The sequence below is a fragment of the Dasypus novemcinctus genome, chromosome 6 (genome assembly GCF_030445035.2).
Source record: "Dasypus novemcinctus isolate mDasNov1 chromosome 6, mDasNov1.1.hap2, whole genome shotgun sequence".
NCBI lineage: Eukaryota > Metazoa > Chordata > Mammalia > Cingulata > Dasypodidae > Dasypus > Dasypus novemcinctus.
In genome coordinates, this window is record NC_080678.1 from 44,320,342 (window position 1) to 44,333,592 (window position 13,251).

Sequence of the window (13,251 nt, forward strand, 5' to 3'; positions counted from 1 at the left end):
TCTTTTTCTATTTTTTTTAAAACTTTTTAAAATTGAAGTTTTTCATTCATACATGAACATCCATAAATAATCAGTGTATAGTATAAGTTGTGAACTTACAAAACAAGCATGCATATCACCAGACAGGACTCCCATACATTACCCCACCACCAATACCTTGCATTATTGTGAAACAATTGTTACAAACTATGAAAGAGCATGATCAAAACATTACTACTAACTATAGCCAATATCATACATTTAGTGTATTTTTTCCCCCAACCCACCTGGTTAATGACACCCCATATTGCTATTATGTGCTTGTTATAATTCATGAGAGAATGTCCTCATATTTGTCCTGTTAACCACAGTCCATCTTCTACCACAGGATTTATTGTATTTTACAGTCCCATGCTTTGTACAATCTATTCAAAGTGTATACTCAGTTGCTCTCATATATCAGAGAGTTGTGCTGTCATGACCTCACCCAATTTTAGAACGTTTTCAATACTGAAGGGAGAGTAAATCTCAGTGCATCAGGTAAGGGCAAGAGGCAGTTTGTTGCCACAGAAGAGTCAGGATTGGACTTCTAGTCCCCCAGCTTGCTTTCTGCCTGTGAGTAAGTCACAGTGCCTTGGAAGCCCATGCGAAGTATGGAGGACTCTGGCAAGACGGTTTCTAAGCCTTTCCATTTCTAAATGCTCGGTGACTGTGGGAAGTTTGGAAATTGACCGAACATACTGAATCCTATTCCTGGGGATAAATTCAAGATGGTACATTAGGGTAGAAAGTTACTAGCTGAGTTCGAATTGAGAGAAGGAAAAATAAAACTATACTGATCAAGAGTGTAAAGTATGTAGGTGGAGTTAGCATTGGGGAATGAAGTTAAAAGAGGATATAACTCTGGAGGTGGAATGTTCAGGAATAGGGATCTTGTCCTCTTACCATACCACCCGTTGGCCAGCCTCCTGCCGGCTCTGATGCTGCCTATGTGACTTCCTCACTTCCCTGCTTCCTCTTTCCATATGGGTCTGGATGGAAATTTGCTGCTCTATCCCCAGTCTCTAGGCTTCTTCTGGGACCTGGGAGCCTCTGGGCCTTGACCATTCTCGTGAAAACAGTTGTCGGCAGTATTTGTAGGCAGAGAGCCTGGCCTGGAACGGGAACCTGACTATGAGGCAGGGAGCACTTCTTGCAAGGATTGGGTATGTGTCTAATCTCCAGCCCCTTCCCAGCTAGTGTCCAGCTCCCTCCTTTGTTTCCAGGGCCAATATCTGCCCCCTAGCTGCTTTGTTTCCTTTCTGCCTTGCCCCCTGGTCTTAACTGCCTCCTCAGAGCCCAGTAGTTCTGGTCGATTATTTGCCTGGACTGGAAGCTCCAACCTCGCATTACTACCTAGCATCCGTGTCCTCCTGACACCCACATTTCAGGCAGGCACCTATTTCTGCTCTGTGCTCCAACTCCCTCATCCTGCAAGGTGTTCTGTTCTGTAATCAGACAGTACCTATTGTAAGCTCTGCTCCTTACTGTCTTTTACTGTCTTTGTCATGTGGACAAACTATTCAACCTTAGGGAGTCTCAGTTTCCTCATCTGTAAAATAGGGATGACCATGTTGGGATTCCATGAGCTCTTTAATATCAAGCATTTAGCTCAGAGCCAGACACATAGCAGGTGCTCTTTCATGCTGACCATTCTAGTTCCTGTGAGTTGGAAGGCTGGCTGAAGACTTGAAAATAATTTAAGTATAAGGTTGTGAGGACCTTAAATGGCAGAGGGATTGAAGAGCAGGGACCAAGTATAAATGTGTATTTGGAATGAGGAAAATACCAGACTTGCTGCTGTATATTTAAAGAGTAAGGAGGCAGTGGAATTCTGCTGACTAGGAGGTACCTTCCTTGGTTGACTATGAGAATAACTGAGGCACTCATGGAGATGTGTGGTTTTTTGAAAGGGGTTGAAAATAATATTGAGCTCTATTTCCTGATAAATTGAGTTTCTCTTTAAGGAAAGAGCTTCTAGGAGGAAGTTTCTTGTAGGGATTTGGAGATTTGAATCCCAAGTTGTGGATTTGGGAGTGGTTTCCATCGAAGTGAACATTGGGAGGATGGAGTAACAGACAGAGCCTTTAGAGTTAAGCCCACTTTCTAGACATCTGCCTCAAATGGTAGGTTGACTCTGGAGATCTGACCATAGCTTCCCAATTAGCTTCCCAGATTCTGAATGTGGATCTTGATTTTTGGATAAGAAGTGTCTGGGAAGAACTGCAATAATCCCAGTCCTGACCCCCTACTTCCTGATCTTGTGCCTAACCAGGTCTGGGTCTTGGCTGTGTTGGTCCAGAGTGACTCCACCTGTGTCCCCAGGTCAGGGTGTTTTTACTCAAAAGGAGACAAGGAGCCTGAGCTCATAGTGGATGTGATACCAAGCTTCCTGTCTGATTTTGTCTGAGGACCTTGTGGCCTGATATATCAATTCCTGTGTTCTGACTTGGCTGCCAAGGTCCAGTTCAGTTCCTAAGGTTTGTTAATTCTTTGCCAGTTGGCTCCCATCCTTACTGCCTGATTCTTGACTACAGAGTTAGCTTTGGACGTAAAGAATCTTGGACCTAGAGTCAGCTCATTTCCTCTGGTTTGGCTCTCAGATTTGTTCTCCAGAAATGATAGTCACAGAATGATATCTTAAGAAAATTGACGTTGAAGCAGTTAAAATCACCTCTTCACTTTCACTAGTCAGAGTCCTTCTTATGAGTGCATGAATGAAAAATAAGCACACACATGATTTGGAACATTGTTAGATCCGCTTTTAATATCTTTGATGTAACTCTTGGATACTCTACTTGAAAACATCAAGACTGTCTCAGTGAAAATTATCCTAAAGTCCCAAGAAGATCTGTGATCAGTAAAATCTTTAGAGCAGGCCAAAATGAAATTAGGCCGGAATGAGATAAAAGGAAATATCAGGCCATAGGCCAGGAGAGATCGTATATAAAGAACAGATGGAGGTAAAGATAAGGCAAAATTAAATTACACTTCTTGTTGAAAGACTAGGTCTCTATCTGGCCTCCAGCTTTCCAAAGCTTTCCCCACAACTCCTCCCACCTGGGAGTTCTAAGGTAACATTTTTATTAGAAGAAGAATTTTGACAGTCTCCTCAATCAAAAATTAATAATTGATGATTATGTCTATAAAATTTCATCCTACTGCATTCAGGCACAAATGGTTCTGGGCTGCTACCAACTTTTGAGCTTCAGAAGACTAGGTAATAAATGAGGGATGATCAAATATTGGAAAGTATAGCTCTCTTTCAATAAAGAGGAGAGGAACATTTAAAGAAGTCCTGGGAACTGCCTGTTTTCATGGTGCTGGAAGAGGAACAGTTTTAAGACTCAGAATGAGAAGAAAAAGTGCATTGGTCCCCAAGGATGTTATTTTCTTAAAACCATTTATCAGTTGGCAGAGGTCAACAATCTTTATAATTATTTCTGTTTGGGGGACTTTTTTCCCTTAAAATTTGGATTCTGATTTTATTAAGCACCTACTTTGTGCGAGGTACTTTGATTTAGTCCTCATGACTCAAAAGAGGTAGATACTCTATCCATTTCACAGATGAAGCCAAGTCATTGCTGTAGGCATGAGTTAGTAAGATAGACTAAAGAGTCTGATGCCAAAATGGTATTCCTGTTTTGATACCTAGAGGTTTAGAGGGACAATCATGTCTCAACTTTCCATGACACATCTGTTTGACAGCCCAACTGAGAACCAAAAAGTAGGCAAAATAATATGCCCTGAACTCACGTACAAAGTATATATACTCTATTGGATAGGCCCTCATGCAGAACCTGTTGGTATGTAGTTTATACATAAATAAATACATTTGATAAATTTGATAGAATGACTTGATAGATCAAGGTGGACTAGATATAGCAACTCACAAAGGAAGATGGAGCAATAATAGATGTTAGAGAAGTAATATATGCAGGGGAGAGGGGGACTAAACATCCCCTAATTCCTAGTAGTCTGGGGCCATGTAACACAGGAACTGGTGACCCCATATGCCTCAGCACTCCCTAGAGTCAACCAATAGTCAAAGCAGTCCCTACTGTGCTTGCTATGTCATTGAGAAGAAATTTTCACAGAGCTCAATGTATCCATGAAAAAAGGCTAAGAAAAGTATGAAATACATTTTAGAACGTTTTTCTTTCAATATTATTGCAATTTTTTTTAATTTTAAAGATTTGTTTATTTATATTTATTTATTTCCCCCCTTGTTATTTGCACTTGCTGTCTGCTTATCTTCTTTTTTAGGAGGCACCAGGAACTGAACCTGGGGCCTTCTGGTGGGAGGGAGGTGCCTAATCACTTGAGCCACCTCGGCTCCCTCAACATTACTGCAATTTAAAGAGAAAAATGTTTGGATGCCTATCCAATCTGGAAAATATGGCCATTCAGAGAAATTCCTTCCCTGTGCAGACTAGAGAGTGGAAGTTTCCCTGTAAGACAATGGTGACATCTTATTGCCATGCTTCACCTGGTGTTTGAGGGCCTGCCAAGTGTGAGGAAATCTTTGGAAGCAACTGTGAGTGTTTAAAAAAAAAGTCACTTATAGAGATACTTTTACATACCTGATCTCTGAATCCTCAACACAACCTATCACCCAGGAACATGTTAGAAATGCAAATTCTTGAGCCTCACCTCCCAGCTACTGAATCAGAAACTCTAGTGGGAGAGGTCCAGCATTCCTAAGCTTTCCAGGTGATTCTGATGCATCTAAACCACTGCTGTGCACTTGAAACTTTTACCCCATCTTCCTTTTTGCACCAACACCTTTTGGTTTCCACTGTTTCTCTGTGATGTCGCCTCTATGTTAACTGATGGTGGAGTTGGTGGCTGTGAGTGGTGGGCAGAGCACTGCATTTGCGAGAAGCCTGGACTGGCTGCTTTGCTCCTTCCTGGCTGTGTGACTTTGGGCAAGTCACTTGGCTCTCTGCTTCCTTATCCAAGAAGTAGAGCAGTTACCTACCTCACAGAGTTGTATGCACTATATTAAACACTAATGTAACAGTGCCTGGCACTAAGAAAAGTGTTCAATTAATATTTGTAAATCTCAACTGGAAACCTGGCAAGCCCATCTCTAGCCCTTTAGCAAGCCACTTTGAAGCTACTAGAACCCCAATTCTAGTCTCCCTTTATCTTGAGATAGGGTGAGATGAGTTGGCAGCCAGGGAAAAGTAGGAAAAGAAAGGATTGGCCAAGTCAGGGGTTGGCAAACTATGGTCTGTGAGCCAACTCTGGCCTTGGCCCATTTTTGTATGGCCCATGAGCTAAGAATGTTTTTTGTATTTTTAAATGGTCAGAAAAAGAATAAAAATATTTTATGCCACGTGAAAATTACATGAAATTTAAATTTTAGCGTCCATAAATATAAAGGTTTATTGGCACACAGCCATACACGTTAATTTACATAGTTTGTGGCTACTTTTGTGCCACAGGGGCAGAGTTGAATAGTTGTGACTGGCACTTTATAGCCCACAAAGCCTAAAATATTTACCATTTTGCCCTTCACAGAAAGTTTGCTGACCCCTGCTCAAGAGGCAAGAGATGATGCCAAGGATGAAGATAAATAGCAAACATTTACTGTATCTGTCAGGCACTGTACAAAGCATGTCACATGCATTCTGTCACTTCATCCTTATAACAGCCCTTGTAAAGCAGATAAATTATTATCCCCTTTGTGTACATGGGGAAAACTGAGGCTTGTAACTTGCCACAGAGGTCCTAGGTGGTGAAGCCAGGATTTGACTTGAGATCTGGCTGCCTCCTGAGCTGAGCTCAAAACCGCGGTGCTCTCCATCCTTGAATTGCTGGATGAGTCAAGGGAGAGAAGAATGCTTAGGGCTCCTGAGATACGTCAAGTTATGGATGGCAGGGCAGGGTGCTAACTGGCTGCAGGGAGCCCAGGGTGCCTTGCGGTGTGATGAAAACTCAGGATGGGTCATTCAAGTTTGAAAGAAGGAAAGGAGGCAGGGAGGAAACAGTGTCCTTATCATAGCAGATACCTCCAGGCTTACATCATATTCTGCCCCTCGCCTGGCACCTCTACCCCTGGAAAGAGTGCTTATCCACCTCTTCCTCTCCTGAGTCTGCTCGCTAGCCCAGCCTGCTGATGAGGGGTTGCCTTTTTGTCTGTAAAAGAAGAATGTCAGTGAACAATTGTTTCTTCATTACTGTGAATGTGAGCCTTGTGTTTTCAAAGGTCAGCGCCTGTGAGCACATCAGGGTTTAGAGTGGGTTCCTATGGTAATTAGGCCATCATGACTGAGGGCATTTTGTGTCAGACACCCGAGTGATCTTAGTCCTTCTAAGCAGTTCAGGCTTGTTTCCTGCAAATGTAACCATTTCTGTTTTTCCCTTTTACTTCTTGTTTTTATCATTTTCACCACAAGTAGGTCTGGAGCCAGAGAATTCCTCAGCAGGTATGTTTTCTGTCTTTGCCTTCCACCAGGGATCCCTGAATTAGTGGGGAACCAGGGAGTCTTCCTTGTGAGTGAAAGGTGTTTTTTCCATCTCTTAGATGAGTGGAGGTTTTCTTCTAATGCTGATGCCAACGGAAATGCCCAACCCTCTTCACTTGCTGCCAAGGGCTACAGAAGTGTGCATCCCAACCTTCCTTCCGACAAGCCCCAGGTAGGCATCTGCCCAGTGCAGGCTGGGACTGGTGAGTGGCGCCTTTTCTTGAGTTTGCTTGCTCAACTGGATGATTATCTAGATTCTTAGTCAAGCTTCTGGCTAACCCTGGAAGAGCTCTGCAAGGACCAGCATTAGAAGAAATTTGGGGCCAAGGGAAGTGGGGGCGTGGAGTGAGGTTGGCCTATATCTGGGTATTTGACATAGGCCCAGTGTTTCTAGGATTGATTCTTTTGTGGAAACATGTTGAAAAATGGAATCCAGTTTGACTTTAGGAAGTGGGGAAAGAATCTGAGCTTGTCTTTTTTAAAAATTTTTAAACTTTTTAGGATTTAGTATTTAAGAAGAGTGCCTTTTTGTGTTTATTCCATTAATTAGCTGGAGTTGGGGTTGTAAGAGTTCCAGCAACGGTATCCTTAGAGATGAAGCTGTGCCCAGACCCGAAATTCAGCAGCTGCAAAGCAGGCAGATTGAAGTCAGAATGGCAATTCAGTGGAACTTAAATAGCTGTAGCTCTACCCTACAAAGGAGAATCCTCCAAATTTGAAGAGCATGGAGCAGCAGTAATTTTGCTTAATTATTTTCCCCTAGTTTCCTGATCTCTTCCTTCGTGTTACTTTTCCGTTTTGATGAAAGGGATGGACCCTGTTTTAATTTAGGCAATTGATGAGAAATGTTTTTACATAGCGGAGCCACATCCCTGGAATGAGCGGAGCAATCCTTTCTGCTCCAGGCAACCATGCTGCTCAAAAAAACGTTGCAAAAGTATGTTCCTTGTGTGACCCACTTCCGTGGACCTGCTGCCTGCTCTCACAGGGAGCTCAGAAATTCCATGTCTTTTCTCAGTTCCCATCCTCCTTCTCTGAGGATCTTCTGGCTCCTGGTCCTGAGGACATAAAATGGCATTGGCCCCTAAAATGAAACAGAAAAATCGTCTGCCTCGTGTGCTGAGCAGCAGCATGAGCCTTTCTGTGGCCTGCCCCAGCTCCTTCCCTTAGGTATAGTCTTGTACATACAGGGCTGCTGGTTGGAAGCAGGGGCTGCGAATGTGGCAGGCCTCCTGCAGTCCTCATCAGACACAGGGACCCTGGAGGTCAGTCACCCAATAAATGACACGTCATGGCTGTCCCTTCCTAAAACCTTCCCAGTGTATAAATGTGCTGCCTGTAACAGGCATGCTTCCTTCTCAGCCCTCTCAGGAACTGATACCATTGGCTATTTCCAGATGAGGAAATAGTGCTGGTTAATTCAAAGCAAATATAGAAGCACACCCTCTTCTACTATCAGTGACATAGCCCAAAGGGTAACTGCGTAACTCCTTTTGGCTGCTTAAACAGCTCTTCCAAAGAGATGATTGTAAAAGCACGTGCAATAAATTGAAAATTCTGTGATTTAAAATACATTTATTAAACACAGATTTATTGAACATCTGTTGTGTTCAGATCACTGCATTAACCATTGCCCTTAAGGAGTTAATGGTCCAATAAAGATAAAAGCATCCTATAATATCTGCTATGAACAACATATTCTTAGCAAAAAATTTCTTTTTCCCAGGTTTCTTAGGGAATCATTGACTATAGAGGTATTCTGCATATTCAAGGTAAAATTGGCTGTTCAAATTTCAGGAAGCTCTAGGTTGTGTGTTACTTCTTGGATTTGTTCCTTCTAAATGTGAAAATGACTTCTGTGTAGAGCTATTGTTAGAGCTGTGAGTGTGCACAAGGAGGCCAAGCCAAGGAGGGCTGAACTGGTGTTTGCCCTAACTTGGTTTTAGCTGATGAAAGGTCTCAGACCCCTGTAGGCATGGGATTTCCTCAAAAAAGCCTAGCTGGATCCAAAAGACCCTTGGCCCATGGGAATCCTGTCTCCTGATGCTCCCATAGGCCTTGCCTCCTGGGACGTACTGCCCGGGTCTTCCCACCCCCAGTAACAGGGAACTGGTCCTTTCCTCTCTCTGACATCATCATCATGGTCGGCCCCAGTGGAGGTGAGAATTGGTAGTTTGGGAAAATGTATAAACTATGAACATATCAGATTCTTCAGACGGCCCCATTTTTTTGCTGGCTCACATATTAAAAAGGTAAATGGAATTCAATTAATAGCCATATGGGTAGGAATTTGAACTGTCTCTCTGGCTCCTACAGTGCTTAAAAAGTAAATGGGGAAAAAAGTATTTCCTTCCAATGTACTGTGTCTCTCCCCTCTCCTTCTTTAGGGCTAAAAGAAGTCCCAGGACAGGAAGGCCTTTGGCTCTAAGTACATTGTCAGCACTCTGGGGAAGTGTCCTCTAAAGGGTCAAAGCTCTGGGAAGGCTCAAGGCCTGATGTAACACAGCCCTCGCCACCTTATTTGGCTATAGCCAAATTAAGTTAAACACTCACTGAAATTGATTTCTATCTTTGGACAAGAAGGGATCACACGTGGAATACTTGAGCTCAAAGTAAAAGTAAATCTGAGCCCAAATCAAAATCGTCTTTTACTTACATCTGTAGCAGCTATTATCAACTTACCCTGCAATCCCTTTGGTGCATGGTAGTCCAAGTGTTTTGTTTCTAGAGAGCATCGTTTAGTCTATAAACATGCCCCAATTTCTAGCCTAAGTTGACTGAAACCAGGGAGTTTGTCTGAAAGTTTTTGCTTATGCTGACTGATGAAGAGGAGCTATTCCTTTTGTATTTTGGGTTGGTACCTATGTCCACATTGTCTTGGGCACTGTGTGGAAAGGATCGATATCAAGTAATCCAATTAGAATTGTCCAAATAGCTTTTTCTCCATTCAGGCTTTTTGTATCTTGAAAACTGAGTTTAAGGGATAGGTCATTTACTGTCTCTGGATTGATAGTCTAATCCAGACTCTAACTTTTTCATTTTTCACCTATTCACCCTTTCCAACATTCCTTCCTCTTGCCACTTACACTCCACAAAATATAAAAACAAAGCCCATACTTACCTGGCAGGGGAGATACCATGATTACACAGGTGGTTTTCCCAGGGTAAGGCTCATCCACTGCACTGTTGGTGTGCTGACCCCTGCGATTTCCCCAAACGCAGAAACTGTGCTGCATAATTTGTGGTAGTAGGGGACTGCGTTCCTGCTTTCACCTGAAAACAAAACAAAACAAAAAAAACAAGTGCAAAAACAAATCCGTTCTCTCCCATACTCATTTTTTTTTATTATAACCCATTCACCAGATAGTGTACAAGTTCTATATATTTCACCTGTGCAATTTGGAAGAAGGTACTCATTTTCTTCCAGTGCAAGAATATCTAATTTAAAGATAAAGACCAGTGAAGAAAATCTAGGAAAATGAACTTTCTTCATCTCAAGGTCTGATTCCTAGTTGAGCCACAAGCTGTGGCAGTTGAGTCTTGGTGACCTGAGGTCCAGTCATTCACCCCATTTCCTGACACTTTGCCCCATGAAGACTTGGAAAGGAGCTAGAAGCTGTGCTGGCTGAGGAAGGGGGGCTGCAATGTGAAATAATCATTCTGGCTCTGAACCTGTAAAGCTTTGGGCTTGAGCCATGAGTTTGAGACTTCTCACTCCCCCACCCTTAGGATTTTCTGTATCTGGTGGTGGTGTGGCACATAAGGGGAAGGACCTGTGATTTGATAAATTAGCCACAACCTGGTAGGCCTATCAAGCCAAGCAATCGAACTTCGTGGCCTCATCCCTTTTTTGTGTGCATCAAATGTGGGAGACTACGTGCTTTTTAATCTCATGCCTGTCTACCTTCTAATAATTAGTTCTATCAGATTCTTTCCTCTGAGCTTATTTATTTTGCTTGGGGAATTGATTGCTAAATCTAAATGATTCAATTAAGACATCTGTTGGCTTATTAAGAGTCATCCACAAATAGGAATGATTCTTTCATTTTCCTTTTCCTAAGAAAAAAGAATGAACGTGTTTCAATGAACTCAAATTTTTAAAGCCACAGGCTTAAAAAAAATCTTTGAGGAATGGAAATGTGAGAAGGAAATGGGGTCTTTGGAGCTGCTTCTTTTGGCATTTTAGTTCATTTTTAGTCCATTTGAGACTCTTAAAATCCAGGTCAACCATGCCTTGGCATCAACGTTGGCTTAGCAAATTGCCTCTCCTAGGCTGAGCTCACCTTCCCTTTGTAAAGGAGAGTCAGGCCTGGCTCTCCACAGGTGAGTAGGATTAAGTCTTTGGCCGTTTGACTTTACCCAGAATAGAAATACGGGACTATGAGGAATCTAAACTGAGGATTTGCTTAAAAACGTGTCAAATATTGTTTTTTCTTTACCACATTATGCTTCGGTTTCTAATGGTCATCCTTCTTTCCATTTCCCCTTTTCTTTCTTACTTTTTTCCCTCCATTTTGGTATTGTCTTGAAAATAATGCTAAAGGGTCTTTCTCCTCCACGCCCTCCTCTCTCCCATGCGGGCTGCTTTGCATGGCAGCCTCCCACTGTCCACAGTTCCTACAAGGATTCCTTTTACCTGAGCTCACCCAAGCCTTACATCCCACCCAGCACTCCCGGCCAGCAGAACCCCTCACCACCCCAGCCCATCTCTCTCTCCCTGGCAGCCAGAGCTCCCCAAGGCACCACGCGTCCTAGTCCCCTGCTTCCCGGTTCCTCGTTCCGCAGTGCTTCACCCCAACCCCAGCACCTCTTTGTAGCCACCAGGACAGTTTCTGGTGAGAATGTGAGCTCTAATCCACGTCGTGAGGCAGTTGGGAATAAAAAGGTCAGCAGCTTATATGTACCCTGTTTATCCAATAACATTTGCCCGGCGGCATCGGAAACCGCCTCCTGCATTGCACGTGACCCTGCCAGAGGCACTCCCTGGGAAGCTGCGGGCACTCGGGCACCGGCCCCTGGCAGCGGCTCCCACACAGCCGGCACAGGAAAACCGCCCTTTGCTCCTCCTCCTGATCCTCCCAAGCTATTCTTTGATGTTCACAAAGATGCCGTTAACTATGGTGAGGGTCCTCCCGTGGGGACTCGACCTTCGTTCCCGGCTGCAGTGAGACCACCTGTGCTAGGCCCCCAGCTTTCCTCTGATCCCGAACACCAGAAGAGAAAAGAACTTTACCTTTTGCACCCGTGCTATCCAGCCAAGGCAAGGAACTAGGAATGTTTGTGTGTCTTTCGTCTCCTTTTAAACCGAAGCGAGCAGCTCATTTTTCTGGGCTGCCCTGCTCTCCCTTTCCTTGGTAACACAGCTGCAGCTTCAGTCCTGACTTCTCTCTAAAATCTCGGCACAGTCCTCCCTCTGGCTCTCCCCTCTCCTTTCTGTAAAGGTGTAAATATCTCAAAGTGTGGAATCCACAGACTAATACAAATATGGTGAGATACAGAGTGCTTATCTTTTACAGCAAGGTGCCAAAGAAATTGTGTTTCTTCCCGATACAATTTCAGACTATATAAGTGGTTTTGTAGGGTTAAACCCAGCCTGCCTGCCTGTTCTGTTTTTTCCTGTCTCATAAAGTGTTAAAGGGATTCAAAAATAGATGGCTGGAAAGTAAACTTGGATGGGGTTCCCTCTGTGTCCTGGAGTATCAGCAGGCTAGCTGGCTAGCACTGACTATCTCATGTACTCTGAGGAAAGGGCACCGATTAAATATTTCTCGGAGTACATCATTGCATGTCCACTCTCAACTGTTTAAATATGGAATTCCTTCTTTCCTGCCGTACTCCTTTACGTAACACCCCCCTTATTTCCCACAGGATGCCACTTCCTCCAGCTCAGCCCAGCCTGAGGTAATAGTGGTCCCTCTCTACCTGGTTAATACCGACAGAGGGCCAGAAGGCACTGCCAGACCTTCAGCATCTCTGGGGCCGCTTGGCCGCGTCCCCACATTCCCGGCGACCGCCCCTGCCGGCTCACCTCTGACCTTGCCGACTCTAGATGATTTCATTCCCCCTCATCTGCAGAGGCGGTCCCACCACAGCCAGCCCGCCAGTGCTTCTGGCTCCTTTCCCCCCATTAGCCAGACACCACCATCCTTCTCACCACCACCTCCGCTGGTCCCTCCAGCACCGGAGGACCTCCACAGAGTCTTGGAGCCTGACCTCACGGGAGCTGTCTCAAGTACCGTAAGCTTGCTGGAATTCCCTCCTTACGGCTTTCCTGAATGTCTCCCCCAGCAGTGAAAATCCCCTTTCTCACTGGAATACTAAGTTCTGAGGAAGGAGCGTTGGCTGCCGCTGTGCTTGTCTGATGACCGGACCCTTGTCTGCTTTCACTAGAGTGCATGTTCCCCTTGTGTGTGCCTCAGATCTCTCGTGGCTGTTCATGACTCTCTTAAGGACCTCTTCTCTGTCCTCTTCAGAATGTGCATTTTCCTGAAAGAGCCTTGTTTTCCCTCAGAGAAAATATCTGTTGCCTTTCCTTTGGCTAGTTGTACCCTTCAGGCAGATGTAATGTTGAGAGCTCAGGAAAGCTGAAGAATGATGTGGAAAAGCCATATTGCCAGGTTTGATATGAGCTGCTGAGTAAAAGAGTTTCTCCATCAGGAACTAGGGAGGTTCTACAGGAGGAAAAGTGTCATCAATCTTGTTGATTTGTTAAGTCAACAAGTTGTCTTTTATAGACAGGTATTTCAGATACTGGGTTTAA

The 13,251-nt window shown here is 44.0% G+C and overlaps 1 protein-coding gene, 1 long non-coding RNA gene and 1 other non-coding gene across 52 annotated transcripts in view; 2 read left to right on the forward strand and 1 right to left on the reverse strand.

Annotated features, from left to right (window-relative positions):
- SORBS1 (sorbin and SH3 domain containing 1) overlaps positions 1 to 13,251 on the forward strand; it is a 269,353-nt gene that overhangs the window by 163,765 nt on the left and 92,337 nt on the right. For 20 of the 50 annotated variants that reach the window (XM_058298688.2, XM_012524572.4, XM_058298703.2 and 17 more), the window contains 3 exons: positions 6,426 to 6,452; positions 6,551 to 6,663; positions 12,360 to 12,728. In XM_058298688.2, coding sequence (XP_058154671.1) covers positions 6,426 to 6,452; positions 6,551 to 6,663; positions 12,360 to 12,728 — 509 coding nt within the window. Of the gene's footprint in view, positions 1 to 6,425; positions 6,453 to 6,550; positions 6,664 to 11,034; positions 11,752 to 12,359; positions 12,729 to 13,251 lie in introns of all 50 variants that reach the window. The other 30 variants (XM_058298680.2, XM_058298685.2, XM_058298691.2 and 27 more) reach the window with 5 other exon arrangements.
- LOC105745982 (uncharacterized) lies at positions 5,384 to 10,514 on the reverse strand. Its single transcript, XR_001118538.3, has 2 exons — positions 9,613 to 10,514; positions 5,384 to 7,575 (listed from the first exon to the last, which is right to left on the reverse strand). It is a non-coding gene; the product is annotated as an uncharacterized lncRNA (long non-coding RNA).
- LOC111763805 (U1 spliceosomal RNA) lies at positions 9,605 to 9,767 on the forward strand. Its single transcript, XR_002796581.1, has one exon. It is a non-coding gene; the product is annotated as a U1 spliceosomal RNA (small nuclear RNA).